General features: G+C 45.6%; 4 protein-coding genes across 16 annotated transcripts in view; 2 read left to right on the top strand and 2 right to left on the bottom strand.

The window, feature by feature from the left end:
• Positions 1–4,170: 4,170 nt before the first annotated feature.
• The window catches only part of LOC126973475 (uncharacterized), a 60,911-nt gene continuing 38,483 nt past the window's right edge, over positions 4,171–26,598 (top strand). For 3 of the 13 annotated variants that reach the window (XM_050820789.1, XM_050820787.1, XM_050820788.1), the window contains exon 1: positions 22,083–22,105. Coding sequence is in view for 6 of the 13 variants with exons in the window: in XM_050820802.1 (XP_050676759.1) it covers positions 22,292–22,338; positions 22,564–22,680; positions 23,815–24,673 (1,023 nt within the window). In the remaining 7 variants the exon portion in view is untranslated. Of the gene's footprint in view, positions 4,293–15,048; positions 15,200–15,405; positions 17,121–17,159; positions 17,272–19,192; positions 20,574–20,610; positions 20,725–21,264; positions 21,416–21,983; positions 22,339–22,563; positions 22,681–23,814; positions 25,005–26,598 lie in introns of those variants that run through there. The other 10 variants (XM_050820786.1, XM_050820790.1, XM_050820798.1 and 7 more) reach the window with 9 other exon arrangements.
• LOC126973474 (uncharacterized) lies at positions 7,858–11,364 on the top strand. Its single transcript, XM_050820779.1, has 2 exons — positions 7,858–8,150; positions 9,844–11,364. Exons 1-2 carry the CDS (start codon positions 7,858–7,860, stop codon positions 10,760–10,762), a joined length of 1,212 nt encoding a protein of 403 aa, XP_050676736.1. The 3' UTR covers positions 10,763–11,364.
• On the bottom strand, positions 8,145–13,601 carry LOC126973488 (uncharacterized). Its single transcript, XM_050820815.1, has 2 exons — positions 13,176–13,601; positions 8,145–9,807 (listed from the first exon to the last, which is right to left on the bottom strand). Exons 1-2 carry the CDS (start codon positions 13,351–13,353, stop codon positions 9,212–9,214), a joined length of 774 nt encoding a protein of 257 aa, XP_050676772.1. The 5' UTR covers positions 13,354–13,601; the 3' UTR covers positions 8,145–9,211.
• On the bottom strand, positions 22,717–25,444 carry LOC126973487 (uncharacterized). Its single transcript, XM_050820814.1, has 2 exons — positions 24,941–25,444; positions 22,717–23,494 (listed from the first exon to the last, which is right to left on the bottom strand). The coding sequence occupies exons 1-2, from the start codon at positions 25,125–25,127 to the stop codon at positions 22,881–22,883; spliced, it is 801 nt and encodes a 266-aa protein (XP_050676771.1). The 5' UTR covers positions 25,128–25,444; the 3' UTR covers positions 22,717–22,880.

Raw genomic sequence — 26,598 nt, 5'->3', positions numbered from 1 at the left:
ATCTAGGTATTTTGATAATCGTTTTACGGTTAGATCCATTAGGCACTGTAGATAAATTTCCGCGCAAATAGCCGTCACCCTTAGGGATTCCTTCGGCGGATAGCACTCTAGTTTTGCTTTCAAAACAAGATCAAAGCAAGGGAAATGTTGTTGATTTGTTGCCCTTACTTCCTATCTCATACTGTCGTCTCGTAAGATCAGCTTCATCGGACATCTTAAGTGCTTGCAGAGGCGTCAATTGAGGTACGTCATCGTTGTCGGTAACTCTACTATAGGATTTTCTATATTTACTAGCCCGTGTTGGTGAGTTCGTAATATCTTTAAGCACTTTCGAGGCCGTACTATATCCCGTTGTCTGCAACACAGATATAGCAGCGTGAACAATTACTTCACTTACGGAGGCCCTTATTTCTTCCGTTTTTCTTCTTTTACTACGCTCACTTAGTTCTCCAACAGTGTCTTGGGTGGTCGACCTTGCGAGAAGGCTGATTCACTGGGAATCTCGAATGTAGGGTACATTAACCTAACCATGATTGGTTTATTTTCAGGAAAACATTTATTTCCATTTGCCCATCGTTGCTTAATTTGTAATTTTACATCATAAAATATTTTTTTTAAGTCTTCTTTAGCCTCTTTGATGTGCTCATAAGTAGAAAATTTTAAAAAAGTCAAGTTTTTCATTTAAAGGTATTAATTTTTGATTCTGTAGTTGGTCAAATATGTATTGACGAGTCACTACTTTACTACCCGAGCTTATTAGGTAGGCCTGATACAAAAAACAATATTAATACAAAATATACCACATTCAATATTTCCTATATTGACATTTCGAAATACTTGTGTAAAGTTTCTTAAGCTTCCATTGCCTCACGTGTTGAAATTTATACTGGAGTCTCTTCACAGTATTCTTCTTCTTCTGTGTCTAAAGAAGAATACATAACAACTATCTCATCATCAATGAGCTCCTCTGAAATGAGTACATTATCATCCATAGAAACGAAATCCTCAAAAGTCGCCTGCTGCTCATTTAAGTCATTCTTACATTACTTCCTACTAACGTTGCATAGATCTCTAGCTCCTGTTGTCGGCTCTCAAGTTCAGATATATTCGTCACTTTGAATCCAACTTTTTTGAAGCAATTACGGTTTTGCTAACAGAAAACCAAGCTTTTCTCGCAAAAGAGGATGTTGTTTTCTTCCATAGATTTAAGAACATACTGAACAACTTCCTTTCTGTAGTAAACATTAAACCTTAGAAGCCTGACTGAGAAGTAGTCTAACGGTGTTAAATCACAAGATCTTGGAGGCCAATTCACAGGTTCAAAACAAATCATCACAGCTCGTGGACATCATGGTTGTTCAATTTAGGAATGACAAAGTTAGTAATCATGGCTCTATACCGATCACCATTGACTGTAACGTTCCGGCCATCATCGTTTTTGAAGAAGTGCGGACCAATGTTTCCACCAGCCCATAAAGCGCACCAAACAGTCAGTTTTTCTGGATGTAACGGTGTATCAACATACACTTGAGGATTAGCTTCACTCTAAATGCGGCAGTTTTGTTTGTTGACGTAGCCATTGAACCAGAAATGCGCTTCACCGCTAAACAAAATTCGCTTATGAAAATCAGGAACAACGGCAATCTCGTTTTGGGCCCATTCAACGAATTACACAAATTGCCAGGGACCGTAGGTGTTTAAATTATTGGAGAATTGTGTGCGTTCAGTCCTCCAATAGAACCACGGGTGTACTCGCTCTATGACTCCGTCGACGGCGTCGTTGTAACGGTTGATGGCTTGCACCGCGTTTTACGTCCATCGTGGCTCAGTTGTCAGTTTGGTCTGGATGTGCATTTCGACTGCGTCCCGGATTATGCGACCACGTCGCGTGAGGTCGCGCAAGCCCTGTCTGTCCATTTCTTGCGTGAGCAGTACGGCTCATTGGGCTCGATATCTATCTGTTATCTTCTGCCCGTACATGCGGATGTTCAGGAATTCCACGGCCGTTTCGCTGTCAAATGGCCGCAGTGTGTCAGCAAGCTCTTGTGCTGCTCGTATGCCATGGATGGCCTCTTCGATTTGCTCATGACATGACTTCTAAACTTTTTGATGTGTTTATAGCAAGCAGCGACAGAATTTGGTTCATATTGAGCTGTCCGCTGGGCACGGTGACGCTTAGTGTAGGCGGCGAGTGTGGTGTTGACGTGCTTTGGGTAATAATACAGTTGAGCAGGTCTGAGGAGGCTGGGGAAGTGAATCGTTTCGCCAGCTGGTAAATACCCCATCCAGCGAGTCCCACACCTATAATCGCTCCTACCGTCATCGCCGCGGGAGCTTGAATATGAGATAGTTTGAATGATGATTCGTCTTCCCAGGGACCGTAGGTGTTTAAATTATTGGAGAATTGTGTGCGTTCAGTCCTCCAACAGAACCATGGGTGTACTCGCTCTATGACTCCGTCGACGGCGTCGTTGTAACGGTTCATGGCTTGCACCGCGTTTTACGTCCATCGTGGCTCAGTTGTCAGCTTGGTCTGGATGTGCATTTCGACCGCGTCCCGGATTATGCGACCACGTCCCGTGAGGTCCCGCAAGCCCTGTCTGTCCATTTCTTGCGTGAGCAGTACGGCTCATTGGGCTTGATATCTATCTGTTATCTTCTGCCCGTACATGCGGATGTTCAGGAATTCCACGGCCGTTTTGCTGTCAAATGGCCGCAGTGTGTCAGCAAGCTCTTGTGCTGCTCGTATGCCATGGATGGCCTCTTCGATTTGCTCATGACATGACTTCTAAACTTTTTGATGTGTTTATAGCAAGCAGCGACAGAATTTGGTTCGTATTGAGCTGTCCGCTGGGCACGGTGACGCTTAGGCGGCGAGTGTGGTGTTGACGTGCTTTGGGTAATAATACAGTTGAGCAGGTCTGAGGAGGCTGGGGAAGTGAATCGTTTCGCCAGCTGGTAAATACCCCATCCAGCGAGTCCCACACCTATAATCGCTCCTACCGTCATCGCCGCGGGAGCTAGAATATGAGATAGTTTGAATGATGATTCGTCTTCCCAGGAACCGTAGGTGTTTAAATTATTGGAGAATTGTGTGCGTTCAGTCCTCCAATAGAACCACGGGTGTACTCGCTCTATGACTCCGTCGACGGCGTCGTTGTAACAGTTGATGGCTTGCACCGCGATTTACGTCCATCGTGGCTCAGTTGTCAGTTTGGTCTGGATGTGCATTTCGACCGCGTCCCGGATTATGCGACCACATCGCGTGAGGTCCCGCAAGCCCTGTCTGTCCATTTCTTGCGTGAGCAGTACGGCTCATTGGGCTCGATATCTATCTGTTATCTTCTGCCCGTACATGCGGATGTTCAGGAATTCCACGGCCGTTTCGCTGTCAAATGGCCGCAGTGTGTCAGCAAGCTCTTGTGCTGCTCGTATGCCCTCTTCGATTTGCTCATGACATGACTCCTAAACTTTTTGATGTGTTTATAGCAAGCAGCGACAGAATTTGGTTCATATTGAGCTGTCCGCTGGGCACGGTGACGCTTAGTGTAGGCGGCGAGTGTGGTGTTGACGTGCTTTGGGTAATAATACAGTTGAGCAGGTCTGGGGAGGCTGGGGAAGTGAATCGTTTCGCCAGCTGGTAAATACCCCATCCAGCGAGTCCCACACCTATAATCGCTCCTACCGTCATCGCCGCGGGAGCTAGAATATGAGATAGTTTGAATGATGATTCGTCTTCCCAGGGACCGTAGGTGTTTAAATTATTGGAGAATTGTGTGCGTTCAGTCCTCCAATAGAACCACGGGTGTACTCGGTCTATGACTCCGTCGACGGCGTCGTTGTAACGGTTGATGGCTTGCACCGCGTTTTACGTCCATCGTGGCTCAGTTGTCAGTTTGGTCTGGATGTGCATTTCGACCGCGTCCCGGATTATGCGACCACGTCGCGTGAGGTCCCGCAAGCCCTGTCTGTCCATTTCTTGCGTGAGCAGTACGGCTCATTGGGCTCGATATCTATCTGTTATCTTCTGCCCGTACATGCGGATGTTCAGGAATTCCACGGCCGTTTCGCTGTCAAATGGCCGCAGTGTGTCAGCGAGCTCTTGTGCTGCTCGTAAGCCATGGATGGCCTCTTCGATTTGCTGATGACTTGACTTCTAAACTTTTTGATGTGTTTATAGCAAGCAGCGACAGAATTTGGTTCATATTGAGCTGTCCGCTGGGCACGGTGACGCTTAGTGTAGGCGGCGAGTGTGGTGTTGACGTGCTTTGGGTAATAATACAGTTGAGCAGGTCTGAGGAGGCTGGGGAACTGAATCGTTTCGCCAGCTGGTACATACCCCATCGAGCGAGTCCCACACCTATAATCGCTCCTACCTTCATCGCCGCGGGAGCTAGAATATGAGATAGTTTGAATGATGATTCGTCTTCCCAGGGACCGTAGGTGTTTAAATTATTGGAGAATTGTGTGCGTTCAGTCCTCCAATAGAACCACGGGTGTACTCGCTCTATGACTCCGTCGACGGCGTCGTTGTAACGGTTGATGGGTTGCACCGCGTTTTACGTCCATCGTGGCTCAGTTGTCAGTTTGGTCTGGATGTGCATTTCGACCGCGTCCCGGATTATGCGACCACGTCGCGTGAGGTCGCGCAAGCCCTGTCTGTCCATTTCTTGCGTGAGCAGTACGGCTCATTGGGCTCGATATCTATCTGTTATCTTCTGCCCGTACATGTGGATGTTCAGGAATTCCACGGCCGTTTCGCTGTCAAATGGCCGCAGTGTGTCAGCAAGCTCTTGTGCTGCTCGTATGCCATGGATGGCCTCTTCGATTTGCTGTTGACTTGACTTCTAAACTTTTTGATGTGTTTATAGCAAGCAGCGACAGAATTTGGTTCATATTGAGCTGTCCGCTGGGCACGGTGACACTTAGTGTAGGCGGCGAGTGTGGTGTTGACGTGCTTTGGGTAATAATACAGTTGAGCGGGTCTGAGAAGGCTGGGGAAGTGAATCGTTTCGCCAGCTGGTTAATACCCCATCCAGCGAGTCCCACACCTATAATCGCTCCTACCTTCAATGCCGCGGGAGCTAGAATATGAGATAGTTTGAATGATGATTCGTCTTCCCAGGGACCGTAGGTGTTTAAATTATTGGAGAATTGTGTGCGTTCAGTCCGCCAATAGAACCACGGGTGTACTCGCTCTATGACTCCGTCGACGGCGTCGTTGTAACGGTTGATGGCTTGCACCGCATTTTACGTCCATCGTGGCTCAGTTGTCAGTTTGGTCTGGATGTGCATTTCGACCGCGTCCCGGATTATGCGACCACATCGCGTGAGGTCCCGCAAGCCCTGTCTGTCCATTTCTTGCGTGAGCAGTACGGCTCATTGGGCTCGATATCTATCTGTTATCTTCTGCCCGTACATGCGGATGTTCAGGAATTCCACGGCCGTTTCGCTGTCAAATGGCCGCAGTGTGTCAGCAAGCTCTTGTGCTGCTCGTATGCCCTCTTCGATTTGCTCATGACATGACTCCTAAACTTTTTGATGTGTTTATAGCAAGCAGCGACAGAATTTGGTTCATATTGAGCTGTCCGCTGGGCACGGTGACGCTTAGTGTAGGCGGCGAGTGTGGTGTTGACGTGCTTTGGGTAATAATACAGTTGAGCAGGTCTGGGGAGGCTGGGGAAGTGAATCGTTTCGCCAGCTGGTAAATACCCCATCCAGCGAGTCCCACACCTATAATCGCTCCTACCGTCATCGCCGCGGGAGCTAGAATATGAGATAGTTTGAATGATGATTCGTCTTCCCAGGGACCGTAGGTGTTTAAATTATTGGAGAATTGTGTGCGTTCAGTCCTCCAATAGAACCACGGGTGTACTCGGTCTATGACTCCGTCGACGGCGTCGTTGTAACGGTTGATGGCTTGCACCGCGTTTTACGTCCATCGTGGCTCAGTTGTCAGTTTGGTCTGGATGTGCATTTCGACCGCGTCCCGGATTATGCGACCACGTCGCGTGAGGTCCCGCAAGCCCTGTCTGTCCATTTCTTGCGTGAGCAGTACGGCTCATTGGGCTCGATATCTATCTGTTATCTTCTGCCCGTACATGCGGATGTTCAGGAATTCCACGGCCGTTTCGCTGTCAAATGGCCGCAGTGTGTCAGCGAGCTCTTGTGCTGCTCGTAAGCCATGGATGGCCTCTTCGATTTGCTGATGACTTGACTTCTAAACTTTTTGATGTGTTTATAGCAAGCAGCGACAGAATTTGGTTCATATTGAGCTGTCCGCTGGGCACGGTGACGCTTAGTGTAGGCGGCGAGTGTGGTGTTGACGTGCTTTGGGTAATAATACAGTTGAGCAGGTCTGAGGAGGCTGGGGAACTGAATCGTTTCGCCAGCTGGTACATACCCCATCGAGCGAGTCCCACACCTATAATCGCTCCTACCTTCATCGCCGCGGGAGCTAGAATATGAGATAGTTTGAATGATGATTCGTCTTCCCAGGGACCGTAGGTGTTTAAATTATTGGAGAATTGTGTGCGTTCAGTCCTCCAATAGAACCACGGGTGTACTCGCTCTATGACTCCGTCGACGGCGTCGTTGTAACGGTTGATGGGTTGCACCGCGTTTTACGTCCATCGTGGCTCAGTTGTCAGTTTGGTCTGGATGTGCATTTCGACCGCGTCCCGGATTATGCGACCACGTCGCGTGAGGTCGCGCAAGCCCTGTCTGTCCATTTCTTGCGTGAGCAGTACGGCTCATTGGGCTCGATATCTATCTGTTATCTTCTGCCCGTACATGTGGATGTTCAGGAATTCCACGGCCGTTTCGCTGTCAAATGGCCGCAGTGTGTCAGCAAGCTCTTGTGCTGCTCGTATGCCATGGATGGCCTCTTCGATTTGCTGTTGACTTGACTTCTAAACTTTTTGATGTGTTTATAGCAAGCAGCGACAGAATTTGGTTCATATTGAGCTGTCCGCTGGGCACGGTGACACTTAGTGTAGGCGGCGAGTGTGGTGTTGACGTGCTTTGGGTAATAATACAGTTGAGCGGGTCTGAGAAGGCTGGGGAAGTGAATCGTTTCGCCAGCTGGTTAATACCCCATCCAGCGAGTCCCACACCTATAATCGCTCCTACCTTCAATGCCGCGGGAGCTAGAATATGAGATAGTTTGAATGATGATTCGTCTTCCCAGGGACCGTAGGTGTTTAAATTATTGGAGAATTGTGTGCGTTCAGTCCGCCAATAGAACCACGGGTGTACTCGCTCTATGACTCCGTCGACGGCGTCGTTGTAACGGTTGATGGCTTGCACCGCATTTTACGTCCATCGTGGCTCAGTTGTCAGTTTGGTCTGGATGTGCATTTCGACCGCGTCCCGGATTATGCGACCACGTCGCGTGAGGTCCGCAAGCCCTGTCTGTCCATTTCTTGCGTGAGCAGTACGGCTCATTGGGCTTGATATCTATCTGTTATCTTCTGCCCGTACATGCGGATGTTCAGGAATTCCACGGCCGTTTCGCTGTCAAATGGCCGCAGTGTGCCAGCAAGCTCTTGTGCTGCTCGTATGCCATGGATGGCCTCTTCGATTTGCTCATGACATGACTCCTAAACTTTTTGATGTGTTTATAGCAAGCAGCGACAGCATTTGGTTCGTATTGAGCTGTCCGCTGGGCACGGTGACGCTTAGGGCATAAACTGCGTTAAGCGTGTGCACGCACGTGAGCACGTCGCGGGCCACGCTTCTGGTGCACGCACGTGAGCACGTTCGCGTGCTTATGCGCGGGCATCGGCGCGTGCATCCGCGTACGCAGTTTTCTCAGTACAATTTTGACGTTGGAGGTGTACAGTCGAATAAGTAATAATGGATAAATTAATGTTGTATTATTTATCAAGACGACGGCGACGACGAATTGCCAAAAAAAGACGCCAGCCAGTAAGCCCGTTCGTTGAATCTAGGTTACTGTGCGGGGAATTCGTGGTGAAGTTTGGTATATTAAGAAAAAATGAAAGGTTTTTTTTCAAATATTTTAAAGTTTCATTACAAGTCTATGATGAATTATATTCAAAACTGGAGCCCTATTTGAAGACTAACAATCTACGATTGAAATCTACGTCAATCGTATCACCAATGGAACGATTTGCAATGACATTGCGGTAAGTAAAGACATTTCGATATTAATAATCATCTTTATTCATGTAAAAAAACAGTCATTATTTAACAAAAGTTTAGAACACTCATATTTTTTGCCAATTTATGTAAGTCACATTACTGTTTAGCCACATCAAGCAAGAAAGAAGAAGAAGTTCTTATTGTTTCGGCAGTGACACCTGAATATGGCTTAAAATGTTTTTCTTGATGTGGTTCACGGACCGAAACACATAACCGCACACTTATTAATCATCATATTAATCACAGTTTCTTATATTTATTAATTATATTTTGTTATTTCTAAATTACACAGTTTTATCTTTTTCGTTTTTTTTTATCTATACCTACTTATTCACTTATTTTTTTATATACTTAATCACAACAGTCATCACAGTGTCTTGCATAAACGCTACGTTACAATTAGTCATTGATTATTCATTTGAAATACACTAATAAAATCACAGGTTCAAGTTTAAAATAAAAAAACACAATAACAGTTAAAACAGTACAATAAGTCTAAATGTCTTAATTATAATAATATACCTACCTTACAAAGTATTAATTATAATGACGCATATTGATTGCAAGTTTTTACATATGAATATTTCCCTTATTAATTATTCCCTTCTATTACTAGATCGGGTACTAATATTATTTTAAATTCTTATTTATCATCACAATCATAATCACAGTTTACTACATAAAAGATTAAATTTAAGAAGAGGACATATGAAGGAGCAATGTTATGAGTAGGTTCAAAAAAAAGGTCCATTAAGTAAAAAAGGGGTCTATTGATACACTTTTTTATTTGACCCCAAAATAGGGTTTAAGATAAAAGTGTCCGAATCGACCCCGTTTCTTTCCTTATGAACATGACACCTCAAGGCTTGTAAACTTTTGGCGAATGCCCTTGTATATCATAATAATTGCACATGAGACCAGAAAAATATAAATATAAAATTGCGCTTTTTACTAACTTAAATAGTTCTTCATGTTCTTCTCTTTCTTTTGTTCTTAATAATTAAACAGTCTTAATCAAATCTTCAAAGTCTTTCTTGTTACCTATTTATTCATTGTTCGTATCTGATCTTACATTTAAGGATTCTAAATCATTCGTTACCGTATTTTGCGTTAATGAAAGGTCATCAATGGTAATAATCATTTCTTTTTCAATATCAATTAAAGCTTGTAATACTTTCGTACGAAATAATAATTTTTTAAAGCAACTCAATTTTTTTACAGTTGGTAATAATGACTTAAAAAAATTCAAGTCTTCGTCCATATTATCTGCAGTGTTATTCTTCACGTAATTTAACAACTCTAATTCGAAATCAGTTGGCGATTCGCACTTACGTTTCTTGGAAGATCGTGTTTCTTTGGTAACGCTGGAGCTGGTGCTAGGTACATTAATCAAATCTTCTTCAATAATCGTATTATTTTGTGAAGTTCTCGGTGACGCGTTTTGCTCTACTGACTGATTAAAATTGTCTGCCGATTCTTCTCCTTGAGTATTCGAGTTTGAATCTAAAAATGACAGCATGTTATAGTAAACGTATGTTTTATTTGCCCTGGAACCGGAGCCTGATTTAAGTTTTTTTTTAGTAGACCTCACTCTTATATAAGTGTCTCTTGCAGTTTTCCATCTTTGCTGCAGCTTTTTCACTGAAACAATAACACAGGTATTTTATTTTATTACAGATATTTAGTTAGTGGACATACCTTCGTCGATATTCATCTGGCGTATCAGACAGGACTAACCACGGTCAGAAAAATAGTAACAGAAGTTTGTCAAATTATAATTGAAAGGTTAAAGGAAGAATGTATACCAAAATTTTCCCGTGCGCTATGGGTAGAGACTGAAAAAGGTTTTTTAACGCAAGCCCAGTTTCCTAACTGCATAGGTGCAATAGACGGAAAACATATACGCATTATAAGACCTCCACATAGTGGTTCCCTCTATTACAACTATAAGCATTACTATTCTATTGTACTGCTTGCAATGTGTAACGCCAACTATGAGTTTACCTATATAAACGTGGGAGTGCAGGGTAAAGAATCTGACTCCGCAATTTTCACACAAAGCCGATTGTACGAACAAATCAACAATGACTTAATAGATATTCCTCCTGCCAAAGCATTGCCCGTAATACACAATGATAAACCAACCAACATTGCTGCAACCGCAGCTTTGCCCTATATTATTGTAGGAGATGAAGCATTTGGGTTATCTAGCCATGTCATGCGGCCATATGCTCGAGCTCTCGATTTAAACTACAAAAAAAAAATATTCAATTATAGGTTAACGAGAGCGCGACGTTATATTGAGTGTACATTTGGTATCATGGCTAATAAATTTCGCATACTCCATCGTCCATTGAACGTTGGAAAAGACAAAGCAATTTGTTTTCTTAAAACAATTTGTATTTTGCATAATTTTATAAGATCAAGAAGTCAAATTAATGACTTTCATGATATTGTCATTATACCAGACCATATACGTTCAGTTCGGGGGTTAATTGGAAATACCCACAGAGATTCGTATACATTACGCGATAGCTTCGCAGATTATTTCGTTGCAGACGGACAGCTGTCATGGCAAGATCGCAGTATTTATTGAAGGCTTTTTTATAATTTATGTACATTCAATAATTGAATTTTCACGGTTTTTTACCACACATTTTTTATTAACATAGCAGGCATATTTTGACAGCAGCATAGCAGACATTTTATACCTAATGATTTTATTTGTTAAATTCATCGGATGTAACCAGTTGCGCCGCCATGACAGTCGAAAATTATAAGAAATTCAGTATTCTTACATTAAATAGGTAAAATGTTATGTAATTACGCATAAAATGAAACTTTTTTTCTTTCATTACACATCCAGTGATGTGTAGTTTGTACAGTGTCTAAAAACACAAGTAGGCATCTTTTTTACTAAAATATTATTGGTACTCAAACACATGTAGACGCGACACCGATTGGAGCGTGACTAACTGCATGGTAGGCAATTACCTTCCATTGCTCTTGCCTTTGAAAGCGGGCGTATAACTAATCTAGTTATATAAAATCATAGGATGTAACCAAATAACTTAGATTGTTGTAAACTAAAGTTGAGAGATGTCAAAGAAAAACCTACAAAACTACAAAACGCACGCTTATTTTACAAAGTTACTAGCCCAATTCTAAAACCAATATAATAAATATTTTAGTTGATAATTGTTTTATTTATTTACCTACCGATCCACTGTTTCTGCCCTAAAATGATTTTGAACCCTAAATACACCGATAGTGTGAAGTAGTGTGAAGCTCGCAGTCGTGAACATACTGGTTGTCTCGTGACGCGCAAAATGGCGGCGACCGCGTGGCCGAAAGAAAGAACTTTGGAATTTATCGAGCAATAATTATATAAAACCATACCAATATTATGGGACATTGTTCACACGAATTTCACAATGTTCAGAAATACGCAGTATCTCTGCACTAGTTTTGAATATAAGCATGATTTTATATTTACATAGGTAAATTATTGTAAATATTCCGAGTTTTAATTTTATAGTTGGATTAATTGTTGAAAACATTTAATTGACACAAATACAATTGAAATAACTAATTATAAAGGGTGTCCAGCGGAAAATTTTGTTTTTTAAACTTAAATAAAAAACATATTATTAAACTCAAAATATTTATTATATTTTTAAAACAAAGCACGTTTCTGCGGATTTTATTTTTTAAAAATAATGTCCTCCAAGTGACGTCCATTTCGCGTAACACACTCTTGTAAGCGAACCCTCATATTGGCGAATACGCGCGAACACAGTGCTTGGGGGATTGCATCAATTTCACGCCGGATATTTTCTTGTAGGGCAGATATGGTGCGGGGATTATTACAGTAAACTTTGGACTTGAGGTATCCCCACAAGAAAAAATCACAGGGCGTCAAGTCAGGCGATCGTGGTGGCCAGGCTATGTCTCCGTACTTGCTTATTAATTTTCCAGGGAAAATGTCCCTTAACTTCGACATGGACACCCTGGAAGTGTGCGGGGTTGCCCCATCTTGCTGGAAATGTGTCCTATTGTTGCGTCCTGGAAAAACTTGCAATTGCGGCACTAAAAACTCATCAATCATGCGGCAGTATACAGAGGTATCCACAGTTTCCCCCTGATTAAAAAAATACGGTCCGATTATTCCTTGAGCTGAGATGGCGCACCATACTGTGGTTTTCGGGCAGTGCAAACTTTTCTGATGACGTTCTCTTGGGTTGTTGGGATTCCAGTAACGCATATTTTGCTTGTTTACGTAACCCCCGATGTGAAAATGTGCCTCATCGCTGAACAATATGTTTCCAAGTGTTCTGGGGGTTCGAAATCGTTGCAAAGCCGTTCTGGCGTACCTTTCTCTTGAAACATAATCGTTCTCATTCAATTTTTGGACAATTTGCATTTTATAGGGATGAAGCTTTAGTTTTTTTTTCAAAATCGTATGCACAGTTGACTTCTTAATGCCTGTAGAGGCGGCAATCTTTCTTACTGATTTCCTTGGATTTCTAAGAATTTCTTGACGCACCTGTGCCACTCGTTCTGGTGTTGCTGCCGACGTAGACGGTCCTGGTGGCGGCCTATTGATCATTGTCCCTTCTTCTCGAAATCTTTGCACCCACGTTCTGATAAGCTGCGTACTCGGACCATCGCTTAATCGCCGAATGTTGTAATGCAAACAAAAAGCACGACGCGCTCGAATAGGCGAATTGCCGTTCAACAAATATTGTTCCACCGCATACGCGCGGTGCGCGCCCGACCAATGACTCATGGCGACTGACAAATCCGCAGAAACGTCGCTTCTAACGTCACCCCCTCCGCAGCCCTAACCCCGCTAACAAATGAGTAACGTTTATTTAAAGTTGAAAAATTCCCGCTGGACACCCTTTATATAACTAATTGCATAGATTATTAAAAATAAAAATTAGGCGCAAAGAATAGTTTACCTAACCTACGTTATTATAAAATAAAAAAAGAGTGTAGGTACTTACCTTGTATGTTTTTTTCTGCTTCACTCCAGTCATCAAAATTTTCAAACAGTACTTTACAAATGTCTAGCCATGCTTTTGATTTAGCGTCCCGGTCTTTAAATATTTCGCTTGATTGGTCCCATATGGCAGGACGACACTGAACTTCAACAATTACCCTTTCTGTATCAAAATTTGTCATTTTTTGTTATGGGCCGGGCACGCGCGTGCGGTCGGTTCGAGATAGCGCTGTCAACTGAACAAGCACGCGCGTGCACCCGCTAGCGGGCTTCGCGCGTGGACCCGTCCAACGTGATGCGTGATCACGTCGCGTGCATGCGTGCCCCATTGCACGGAAGTATCACGCGACGGGCTCACGAGCGTGTGCACGCGCATGGGCACGCGCGGGTCGTTTTTGTATGGACACGCGAGAGGCACGCTTAACGCAGTTTATACCCTTAGTGTAGGCGGCGAGTGTGGTGTTGACGTGCTTTGGGTAATAATACAGTTGAGCAGGTCTGAGGAGGCTGGGGAAGTGAATCGTTTCGCCAGCTGGTAAATACCCCATCCAGCGAGTCCCACACCTATAATCGCTCCTACCGTCATCGCCGCGGGAGCTAGAATATGAGATAGTTTGAATGATGATTCGTCTTCCCAGGGACCGTAGGTGTTTAAATTATTGGAGAATTGTGTGCGTTCAGTCCTCCAATAGAACCACGGGTGTACTCGCTCTATGACTCCGTCGACGGCGTCGTTGTAACGGTTGATGGCTTGCACCGCGTTTTACGTCCATCGTGGCTCAGTTGTCAGTTTGGTCTGGATGTGCATTTCGACCGCGTCCCGGATTATGCGACCACGTCGCGTGAGGTCCCGCAAGCCCTGTTTGTCCATTTCTTGCGTGAGCAGTACGGCTCATTGGGCTCGATATCTATCTGTTATCTTCTGCCCGTACATGCGGATGTTCAGGAATTCCACGGCCGTTTCGCTGTCAAATGGCCGCAGTGTGTCAGCAAGCTCTTGTGCTGCTCGTATGCCACGGATGGCCTCTTCGATTTGCTGATGACATGACTTCTAAACTTTTTGATGTGTTTATAGCAAGCAGCGACAGAATTTGGTTGATATTGAGCTGTCCGCTGGGCACGGTGACACTTAGTGTAGGCGGCGAGTGTGGTGTTGACGTGCTTTGGGTAATAATACAGTTGAGCAGGTCTGAGGAGGCTGGGGAAGTGAATCGTTTCGCCAGCTGGTAAATACCCCATCCAGCGAGTCCCACACCTATAATCGCTCCTACCTTCATCGCCGCGGGAGCTAGAATATGAGATAGTTTGAATGATGATTCGTCTTCCCAGGGACCGTAGGTGTTTAAATTATTGGAGAATTGTGTGCGTTCAGTCCGCCAATAGAACCACGGGTGTACTCGCTCTATGACTCCGTCGACGGCGTCGTTGTAACGGTTGATGGCTTGCACCGCGTTTTACGTCCATCGTGGCTCAGTTGTCAGTTTGGTCTGGATGTGCATTTCGACCGCGTCACGGATTATGCGACCACGTCGCGTGAGGTCCCGCAAGCCCTGTCTGTCCATTTCTTGCGTGAGCAGTACGGCTCATTGGGCTTGATATCTATCTGTTATCTTCTGCCCGTACATGCGGATGTTCAGGAATTCCACGGCCGTTTCGCTGTCAAATGGCCGCAGTGTGTCAGCAAGCTCTTGTGCTGCTCGTATGCCATGGATGGCCTCTTCGATTTGCTCATGACATGACTTCTAAACTTTTTGATGTGTTTATAGCAAGCAGCGACAGAATTTGGTTCGTATTGAGCTGTCCGCTGGGACGGTGACGCTTCGTGTAGGCGGCGAGTGTGGTGTTGACGTGCTTTGGGTATAAATACAGTTGAGCAGGTCTGAGGAGGCTGGGGAAGTGAATCGTTTCGCCAGCTGGTAAATACCCCATCCAGCGAGTCCCACACCTATAATCGCTCCTACCGTCATCGCCGCGGGAGCTAGAATATGAGATAGTTTGAATGATGATTCGTCTTCCCAGGGACCGTAGGTGTTTAAATTATTGGAGAATTGTGTGCGTTCAGTCCGCCAATAGAACCACGGGTGTACTCGCTCTATGACTCCGTCGACGGCGTCGTTGTAACGGTTGATGGCTTGCACCGCGTTTTACGTCCATCGTGGCTCAGTTGTCAGTTTGGTCTGGATGTGCATTTCGACCGCGTCCCGGATTATGCGACCACGTCGCGTGAGGTCCCGCAATCCCTGTCTGTCCATTTCTTGCGTGAGCAGTACGGCTCATTGGGCTTGATATCTATCTGTTATCTTCTGCCCGTACATGCGGATGTTCAGGAATTCCACGGCCGTTTCGCTGTCAAATGGCCGCAGTGTGCCAGCAAGCTCTTGTGCTGCTCGTATGCCATGGATGGCCTCTTCGATTTGCTCATGACATGACTCCTAAACTTTTTCATGTGTTTATAGCAAGCAGCGACAGCATTTGGTTCGTATTGAGCTGTCCACTGGGCACGGTGACGCTTAGTGTAGGCGGCGAGTGTGGTGTTGACGTGCTTTGGGTAATAATACAGTTGAGCAGGTCTGAGGAGGCTGGGGAAGTGAATCGTTTCGCCAGCTGGTAAATACCCCATCCAGCGAGTCCCACACCTATAATCGCTCCTACCGTCATCGCCGCGGGAGCTAGAATATGAGATAGTTTGAATGATGATTCGTCTTCCCAGGGACCGTAAGTGTTTAAATTATTGGAGAATTGTGTGCGTTCAGTCCTCCAATAGAACCACGGGTGTACTCGCTCTATGACACCGTCGACGGCGTCGTTGTAACGGTTGATGGCTTGCACCGCGTTTTACGTCCATCGTGGCTCAGTTGTCAGTTTGGTCTGGATGTGCATTTCGACCGCGTCCCGGATTATGCGACCACGTCGCGTGAGGTCCCGCAAGCCCTGTTTGTCCATTTCTTGCGTGAGCAGTACGGCTCATTGGGCTCGATATCTATCTGTTATCTTCTGCCCGTACATGCGGATGTTCAGGAATTCCACGGCCGTTTCGCTGTCAAATGGCCGCAGTGTGTCAGCAAGCTCTTGTGCTGCTCGTATGCCACGGATGGCCTCTTCGATTTGCTGATAAAATGACTTCTAAACTTTTTGATGTGTTTATAGCAAGCAGCGACAGAATTTGGTTCATATTGAGCTGTCCGCTGGGACGGTGACGCTTCGTGTAGGCGGCGAGTGTGGTGTTGACGTGCTTTGGGTAATAATACAGTTGAGCAGGTCTGAGGAGGCTGGGGAAGTGAATCGTTTCGCCAGCTGGTAAATACCCCATCCAGCGAGTCCCACACCTATAATCGCTCCTACCTTCATCGCCGCGGGAGCTAGAATATGAGATAGTTTGAATGATGATTCGTCTTCCCAGGGACCGTAGGTGTTTAAATTATTGGAGAATTGTGTGCGTTCAGTCCGCCAATAGAACCACGGGTGTACTCGCTCTATGACTCCGTCGACGGCGTCGTTGTAACGGTTGATGGCTTGCACCGCGTTTTACGTCCATCGTGGCTCAGTTGTCAGTTTGGTCTGGATGTGCATTTCGACCGCGTCACGGATTATGCGACCACGTCGCGTGAGGTCCCGCAAGCCCTGTCTGTCCATTTCTTGCGTGAGCAGTACGGCTCATTGGGCTTGATATCTATCTGTTATCTTCTGCCCGTACATGCGGATGTTCAGGAATTCCACGGCCGTTTCGCTGTCAAATGGCCGCAGTGTGTCAGCAAGCTCTTGTGCTGCTCGTATGCCATGGATGGCCTCTTCGATTTGCTCATGACATGACTTCTAAACTTTTTGATGTGTTTATAGCAAGCAGCGACAGAATTTGGTTCGTATTGAGCTGTCCGCTGGGCACGGTGACGCTTAGTGTAGGCGGCGAGTGTGGTGTTGACGTGCTTTGGGTAATAATACAGTTGAGCAGGTCTGAGGAGGCTTGGGAAGTGAATCGTTTCGCCAGCTGGTAAATACCCCATCCAGCGAGTCCCACACCTATAATCGCTCCTACCGTCATCGCCGCGGGAGCTAGAATATGAGATAGTTTGAATGATGATTCGTCTTCCCAGGGACCGTAAGTGTTTAAATTATTGGAGAATTGTGTGCGTTCAGTCCTCCAATAGAACCACGGGTGTACTCGCTCTATGACACCGTCAACGGCGTCGTTGTAACGGTTGATGGCTTGCACCGCGTTTTACGTCTATCGTGGCTCAGTTGTCAGTTTGGTCTGGATGTGCATTTCGACCGCGTCCCGGATTATGCGACCACGTCGCGTGAGGTCCCGCAAGCCCTGTCTGTCCATTTCTTGCGTGAGCAGTACGGCTCATTGGGCTCGATATCTATCTGTTATCTTCTGCCCGTACATGCGGATGTTCAGAAATTCCACGGCCGTTTCGCTGTCAAATGGCCGCAGTGTGTCAGCAAGCTCTTGTGCTGCTCAAATGCCACGGATGGCCTCTTCGATTTGCTGATGACATGACTTCTAAACTTTTTGATGTGTTTATAGCAAGCAGCGACAGAATTTGGTTGATATTGAGCTGTCCGCTGGGCACGGTGACACTTAGTGTAGGCGGCGAGTGTGGTGTTGACGTGCTTTGGGTAATAATACAGTTGAGCAGGTCTGAGGAGGCTGGGGAAGTGAATCGTTTCGCCAGCTGGTAAATACCCCATCCAGCGAGTCCCACACCTATAATCGCTCCTACCGTCATCGCCGCGGGAGCTAGAATATGAGATAGTTTGAATGATGATTCGTCTTCCCAGGGACCGTAGGTGTTTAAATTATTGGATAATTGTGTGCGTTCAGTCCTCCAATAGAACCAGGGGTGTACTCGCTCTATGACTCCGTCAACGGCGTCGTTGTAACGGTTGATGGCTTGCACCGCGTTTTACGTCCATCGTGGCTCAGTTGTCAGTTTGGTCTGGATGTGCATTTCGCCGCGTCCCGGATTATGCGACCACGTCGCGTGAGGTCCCGCAAGCCCTGTCTGTCCATTTCTTGCGTGAGCAGTACGGCTCATTGGGCTCGATATCTATCTGTTATCTTCTGCCCGTACATGCGGATGTTCAGGAATTCCACGGCCGTTTCGCTGTCAAATGGCCGCAGTGTGTCAGCAAGCTCTTGTGCTGCTCGTATGCCACGGATGGCCTCTTCGATTTGCTGATGACATGACTTCTAAACTTTTTGATGTGTTTATAGCAAGCAGTGACAGAATTTGGTTCATATTTAGCTGTCCGCTAGGCACGGTGACGCTTAGTGTAGGCGGCGAGTGTGGTGTTGACGTGCTTTGGGTAATAATACAGTTGAGCAGGTCTGAGGAGGCTGGGGAAGTGAATCGTTTCGCCAGCTGGTAAATACCCCATGGAGCGAGTCCCACACCTATAATCGCTCCTACCGTCATCGCCGCGGGAGCTAGAATATGAGATAGTTTGAATGATGATTCGTCTTCCCAGGGACCGTAGGTGTTTAAATTATTGGAGAATTGTGTGCGTTCAGTCCGCCAATAGAACCACGGGTGTACTCGCTCTATGACTCCGTCGACGGCGTCGTTGTAACGGTTGATGGCTTGCACCGCGTTTTACGTCCATCGTGGCTCAGTTGTCAGTTTGGTCTGGATGTGCATTTCGACCGCGTCCCGGATTATGCGACCACGTCGCGTGAGGTCCCGCAATCCCTGTCTGTCCATTTCTTGCGTGAGCAGTACGGCTCATTGGGCTTGATATCTATCTGTTATCTTCTGCCCGTACATGCGGATGTTCAGGAATTCCACGGCCGTTTCGCTGTCAAATGGCCGCAGTGTGCCAGCAAGCTCTTGTGCTGCTCGTATGCCATGGATGGCCTCTTCGATTTGCTCATGACATGACTCCTAAACTTTTTCATGTGTTTATAGCAAGCAGCGACAGCATTTGGTTCGTATTGAGCTGTCCACTGGGCACGGTGACGCTTAGTGTAGGCGGCGAGTGTGGTGTTGACGTGCTTTGGGTAATAATACAGTTGAGCAGGTCTGAGGAGGCTGGGGAAGTGAATCGTTTCGCCAGCTGGTAAATACCCCATCCAGCGAGTCCCACACCTATAATCGCTCCTACCGTCATCGCCGCGGGAGCTAGAATATGAGATAGTTTGAATGATGATTCGTCTTCCCAGGGACCGTAAGTGTTTAAATTATTGGAGAATTGTGTGCGTTCAGTCCTCCAATAGAACCACGGGTGTACTCGCTCTATGACACCGTCGACGGCGTCGTTGTAACGGTTGATGGCTTGCACCGCGTTTTACGTCCATCGTGGCTCAGTTGTCAGTTTGGTCTGGATGTGCATTTCGACCGCGTCCCGGATTATGCGACCACGTCGCGTGAGGTCCCGCAAGCCCTGTTTGTCCATTTCTTGCGTGAGCAGTACGGCTCATTGGGCTCGATATCTATCTGTTATCTTCTGCCCGTACATGCGGATGTTCAGGAATTCCACGGCCGTTTCGCTGTCAAATGGCCGCAGTGTGTCAGCAAGCTCTTGTGCTGCTCGTATGCCACGGATGGCCTCTTCGATTTGCTGATAAAATGACTTCTAAACTTTTTGATGTGTTTATAGCAAGCAGCGACAGAATTTGGTTCATATTGAGCTGTCCGCTGGGACGGTGACGCTTCGTGTAGGCGGCGAGTGTGGTGTTGACGTGCTTTGGGTAATAATACAGTTGAGCAGGTCTGAGGAGGCTGGGGAAGTGAATCGTTTCGCCAGCTGGTAAATACCCCATCCAGCGAGTCCCACACCTATAATCGCTCCTACCTTCATCGCCGCGGGAGCTAGAATATGAGATAGTTTGAATGATGATTCGTCTTCCCAGGGACCGTAGGTGTTTAAATTATTGGAGAATTGTGTGCGTTCAGTCCGCCAATAGAACCACGGGTGTACTCGCTCTATGACTCCGTCGACGGCGTCGTTGTAACGGTTGATGGCTTGCACCGCGTTTTACGTCCATCGTGGCTCAGTTGTCAGTTTGGTCTGGATGTGCATTTCGACCGCGTCACGGATTATGCGACCACGTCGCGTGAGGTCCCGCAAGCCCTGTCTGTCCATTTCTTGCGTGAGCAGTACGGCTCATTGGGCTTGATATCTATCTGTTATCTTCTGCCCGTACATGCGGATGTTCAGGAATTCCACGGCCGTTTCGCTGTCAAATGGCCGCAGTGTGTCAGCAAGCTCTTGTGCTGCTCGTATGCCATGGATGGCCTCTTCGATTTGCTCATGACATGACTTCTAAACTTTTTGATGTGTTTATAGCAAGCAGCGACAGAATTTGGTTCGTATTGAGCTGTCCGCTGGGCACGGTGACGCTTAGTGTAGGCGGCGAGTGTGGTGTTGACGTGCTTTGGGTAATAATACAGTTGAGCAGGTCTGAGGAGGCTTGGGAAGTGAATCGTTTCGCCAGCTGGTAAATACCCCATCCAGCGAGTCCCACACCTATAATCGCTCCTACCGTCATCGCCGCGGGAGCTAGAATATGAGATAGTTTGAATGATGATTCGTCTTCCCAGGGACCGTAAGTGTTTAAATTATTGGAGAATTGTGTGCGTTCAGTCCTCCAATAGAACCACGGGTGTACTCGCTCTATGACACCGTCAACGGCGTCGTTGTAACGGTTGATGGCTTGCACCGCGTTTTACGTCTATCGTGGCTCAGTTGTCAGTTTGGTCTGGATGTGCATTTCGACCGCGTCCCGGATTATGCGACCACGTCGCGTGAGGTCCCGCAAGCCCTGTCTGTCCATTTCTTGCGTGAGCAGTACGGCTCATTGGGCTCGATATCTATCTGTTATCTTCTGCCCGTACATGCGGATGTTCAGAAATTCCACGGCCGTTTCGCTGTCAAATGGCCGCAGTGTGTCAGCAAGCTCTTGTGCTGCTCAAATGCCACGGATGGCCTCTTCGATTTGCTGATGACATGACTTCTAAACTTTTTGATGTGTTTATAGCAAGCAGCGACAGAATTTGGTTGATATTGAGCTGTCCGCTGGGCACGGTGACACTTAGTGTAGGCGGCGAGTGTGGTGTTGACGTGCTTTGGGTAATAATACAGTTGAGCAGGTCTGAGGAGGCTGGGGAAGTGAATCGTTTCGCCAGCTGGTAAATACCCCATCCAGCGAGTCCCACACCTATAATCGCTCCTACCGTCATCGCCGCGGGAGCTAGAATATGAGATAGTTTGAATGATGATTCGTCTTCCCAGGGACCGTAGGTGTTTAAATTATTGGATAATTGTGTGCGTTCAGTCCTCCAATAGAACCAGGGGTGTACTCGCTCTATGACTCCGTCAACGGCGTCGTTGTAACGGTTGATGGCTTGCACCGCGTTTTACGTCCATCGTGGCTCAGTTGTCAGTTTGGTCTGGATGTGCATTTCGCCGCGTCCCGGATTATGCGACCACGTCGCGTGAGGTCCCGCAAGCCCTGTCTGTCCATTTCTTGCGTGAGCAGTACGGCTCATTGGGCTCGATATCTATCTGTTATCTTCTGCCCGTACATGCGGATGTTCAGGAATTCCACGGCCGTTTCGCTGTCAAATGGCCGCAGTGTGTCAGCAAGCTCTTGTGCTGCTCGTATGCCACGGATGGCCTCTTCGATTTGCTGATGACATGACTTCTAAACTTTTTGATGTGTTTATAGCAAGCAGTGACAGAATTTGGTTCATATTTAGCTGTCCGCTAGGCACGGTGACGCTTAGTGTAGGCGGCGAGTGTGGTGTTGACGTGCTTTGGGTAATAATACAGTTGAGCAGGTCTGAGGAGGCTGGGGAAGTGAATCGTTTCGCCAGCTGGTAAATACCCCATGGAGCGAGTCCCACACCTATAATCGCTCCTACCGTCATCGCCGCGGGAGCTAGAATATGAGATAGTTTGAATGATGATTCGTCTTCCCAGGGACCGTAGGTGTTTAAATTATTGGAGAATTGTGTGCGTTCAGTCCTCCAATAGAACCACGGGTGTACTCGCTCTATGACACCGTCGACGGCGTCGTTGTAAGAGCGTGTCCACACGGCGCGTTGCGTTGCGTTGCGTCGTCGCAACGCAAATATTTTGACGCATAGCCGGCCACACGGGCGCTGCAGCGTTACTATGACGCAGTCAACGTTCCGTCGGCGCAGCGGCGACGCACAGTTGCGGCAAGTATTTTGAAAAAAATTCGCAGTCAGTCTATAGCAAATCATGGATCGTAAAAGACGTCTAGCATTGCTCCTATTACTACGTCACCGCCGAAATCGACGCAAGATCACAAGACGGTACTGGATCAGTCCTTTCATTTCATTAAGAAATCGTGATGGACAGTTTTTTTTTTTAGAATATCGGGAGTTGCTATTAGACGAAAAGAAGCTTTATAATTTTTTTAGAATGAGTGTATCCAGCTTCGAATGTTTATTGAAGTCCTTAGAACCACACATACGAAAAAACTATACTAATATGAGGAATCCAGTGGAACCAGTAGAAATGCTGGGAATCACTTTAAGGTAACTATATAAATATATTTAAGTAATAAAAATATAACAGTTTTTTTGGTTTGTTTAATTAGTAATCAACTCACAAATAATCAGCAATTGTCATAATTTTAAATTTAGACATTATTTAAGAGAGTAATCAACTCACAAATAATCAGCAATTGTCATAATTTTAAATTTAGACATTATTTAAGAGAGATATCATCCAGTAATTACAAATTAGAAAAATCGTATTCAGTTTCTTCACTTGCTTGAGATGTTTCTGGAGATGTAATTGAATTATTAAAATCAGAAATGTATGTACTTTGAAAATTTGCTGTTTGATACCCATATGGTGGTTGGTGAGACGTTGATGGGCCACTCACATATGATGATGTTTGTCCATACCGCATTTCATCTATAATTTGTATAACTTTACTTTGGAAACGGAGAGTTTCTCGGTCGGAAAATTCTTGAATAGATGGCAATATAGCTCTGAAAAAGGACATATGGCGATTTTCCGGCTCCTTGAGAAGTTTTAGTCCTTCTCTTTCAAACTCATCCATTTGCATTGCCCTTTTGCGCGCGACTGGAACATAGCGCGGAGTGTTGTCTGTGGTAATGTCATCATTTGTAGACGTAGATTCATTGTTGATTTCTCTAGGCGAGTCTAAGCTAGATTCGGTGGCATTTTGTTCCACTTTTCTCAAAAAAAGGAGTTGATTGTATAAATGATACTTCTTCAGTTTCGTAGCGCCCGAGCCCGATTTTGATGCTTCTTTTAATTTTTTTGAATATCTGAAGTAATTATCTTTTACACTTCTCCATTTTTTTATTAAATCATTACCTGCAAAACCAATAGTAAACATGATTTAATAATTTATACATAGTGAATTTCTCGATAAAATTTAATGACATATTCAGATATCGTTAACAAACACTATGTGACCGACTCTGGAATCGTGAAAATATAACAGCTGTTACATACAAAAAGCAATACCTACTGAATCAAAATGTATGCAACAGCTGCTATTTTTTTCGCGATTCTAGAATTAATTGGTTACATAGAGAAAGTTATTTGCTATCGATGTCTGAATATGTCAGTATTTTTTTTCGGGTATCTATCTATCTCATAAATGCATATTATAATAATTATTTTCTTTTCAGATACCTAGGAAGTGGAAATTCAATAACTGATTTACATTTCAAATTCAAACGGGGAAAATCTACTATTGCATATATAATACAAAGAGTTTGTCGTGCTATATGGACCAATCTTCTTCGAGACAACATCCCTGAACTGACAACTGAAAGTTTCCAAACAATAGCGAGGGGTTTTGATGTAAAGGCAAATTTTCCTCAATGTGTTGGTGCCATCGACGGCAAACATATCCGCGTGTGTAATCCTGCAAATAGTGGCTCACTTTTTTTTAATTATAAAGCCTTTTTTTCGATTGTGTTGCTAGCTATTGTGGATTCAAATTACAAATTCGTATTTGTCGACATCGGTGCATACGGAAAAGAATGCGATTCAACCATATTACAAAATTCTAAACTGTACGAGCTAATGATTAACAACAACTTACCACTACCTCAACCCCAGCCACTCTCTGGTAGCAATATACCAACCCCGTATGTATTTGTGGGTGACGAAGCTTTTGGACTGAGCAAACATATTATGCGTCCATATGGCGGTCAAAATCTCGACTTACAACAAAAGGTTTTCAATTACCGTCTAAGCAGAGCCAGAAGATATGTCGAATGCGCTTTTGGGATTATGGCTAACAAATGGCGCATTTTTCACAGACCGATAGACGTGTCCTATGACTTCGCTACTGACATTATAAAAGCATGTTGTGTATTACACAATTTTGTCGCTGATCGAGATGGTTTTAGACAAAGAGATAAATTTGCTATAAGTGTTGATGAATTTCTCCCAATACAACCCGTACATGAAGAACAGACAGCACCGAATGTCATAAGACAGCAATATGCTGCTCTGCCTTGGCAGCTAAATAAGGTATAATTGTATTATGAGGGTTTTCAAGATTTTCTTGCACCGCCAATTCCGCGATCAGTAAAAAAATAATATTTTATACCTACTCAGTGTAGTCTAGGTTAGTTTTGAGCTAAGTAATAAAATAGTACTCACGCTAATCTAAATTCCCTAAGTTTTAAAATTTTAGAGTGTCGAGATATTAATTTTGTACTGATCGCGGAATTGGCGGTGCAAGAAAATCTTGAAAGCCCTCTTAAATAAAAAAAAAAATAAATATCTGTACTGTGAACTCACCAACTTTATTTTTTCGTTCAGCTGTGAAATTCTCGTAATCAGGAAATAAAACTTTTGATATGTCTTCCCAGGCTTTTGTTTTTAAATTTTTATTTTTAAAATCTACGTTTGACTTGTCCCATATAATTTCCCTTTCCTGTATCAATGTAATCAAGTAATCTATGTCAATTTCTTCAATGGTATTCATTTTACCCTGCAAATAAAACTAATTACCCTGCAAATAAAACTAAATACAAAAACGTAAACGTAAAACGAAATGAGCTTCCGTGTATCCTCTCTGTCAACGCACAAGCAACTGAGCGCTGACGCTCCGACGTCGCACGAGTACACCCCCTCCCGCTTCGTCTCGGGGGCTGCTGTCCGTCATGTGTGCGTTGCGACGACGCAGCGCGCCGTGTGAACACCTTGGTTATTTGTATGTAAAACAACGCAGTGGTAGCGCTGCGTCGACGCAACGCTGACGCAACGCGCCGTGTGGACTGGCTCTAACGGTTGATGGCTTGCACCGCGTTTTACGTCCATCGTGGCTCAGTTGTCAGTTTGGTCTGGATGTGCATTTCGACCGCGTCCCGGATTATGCGACCATGTCGCGTGAGGTCCCGCAAGCCCTGTTTGTCCATTTCTTGCGTGAGCAGTACGGCTCATTGGGCTCGATATCTATCTGTTATCTTCTGCCCGTACATGCGGATGTTCAGGAATTCCACGGCCGTTTCGCTGTCAAATGGCCGCAGTGTGTCAGCAAGCTCTTGTGCTGCTCGTATGCCACGGATGGCCTTGTAGCACGTATTCTACTCCTACGACTTCTCGATGACTACCCCTGGCTGAGCTAGGGATGCTATGATATTTGTTTGAAGCGAAGTAAGAATGAAAGATTGAGTCAAAGATGAAAGGTTGAATTTACTACTAATTAAAAGAAATACTTTACAAAATGTAGAATGAAATGAGCGTCTATACAAAGCAAAAATAAAGCAAGCGGAAAGCTGTGAGCGCGAGGTAAATAAATGTGCAGAATGCGTGGCGCGGGCGATCGCCTCTGGTATTTATGCGACGCGCGGGGCGCGGGCGCGGGAGGCCTAGCTGTGGCGGCGGGCGCAGGGCCCGCGGTGTGCGGCGGGAGCGCGGGCGCGGGGACGCGCACGCGATGCAGCCGGTTCGCAGCTCGCACCACCCGTGACGTAGGCTGTCGTCATAGATCGTACGATGTGGCGTGATGTCGTGTGGTCCAAGAACATAAGCGGCGGTGCGGAAGTAAGTAGCGGATTTGGCCGCTACAAGTACTCCCCCACTGAGACCGTGACTACGGGTGATAGTAGTCGGGAAACTTGACTCTTCGTCCACTTCTTGTAGTTCTGATGTGTTCTTCTTCCGTAGTTTCCTTTTGTGTAGGTACAGTCTGTGTTTGTGTGTCTTTTCCTGATAAGTTGTCATCTGCGATATATGCTGGTTTGAGACGGTCGATCGTTACTGTTGACGTCTTACCCTGGACTTCTATGTCAAATGACTTGGAGCCCCGACGTAGTACCTTGTAGGGTCCGGTGTACGGGGCTTGTAGCGGCCGTTTTACAGGACCCTGGCGCAGGAACACGTGAGTGGAGTGCTGTAGGTCTTTGGGCACGTAGAATGTACGTTGTCCGTGCCATGACGTAGATGTTGGTGAC

The sequence above is a fragment of the Leptidea sinapis genome, chromosome 29 (assembly GCF_905404315.1).
Source record: "Leptidea sinapis chromosome 29, ilLepSina1.1, whole genome shotgun sequence".
Lineage (NCBI taxonomy): Eukaryota > Metazoa > Arthropoda > Insecta > Lepidoptera > Pieridae > Leptidea > Leptidea sinapis.
This window is presented reverse-complemented; position numbering and strand designations above follow the sequence as displayed.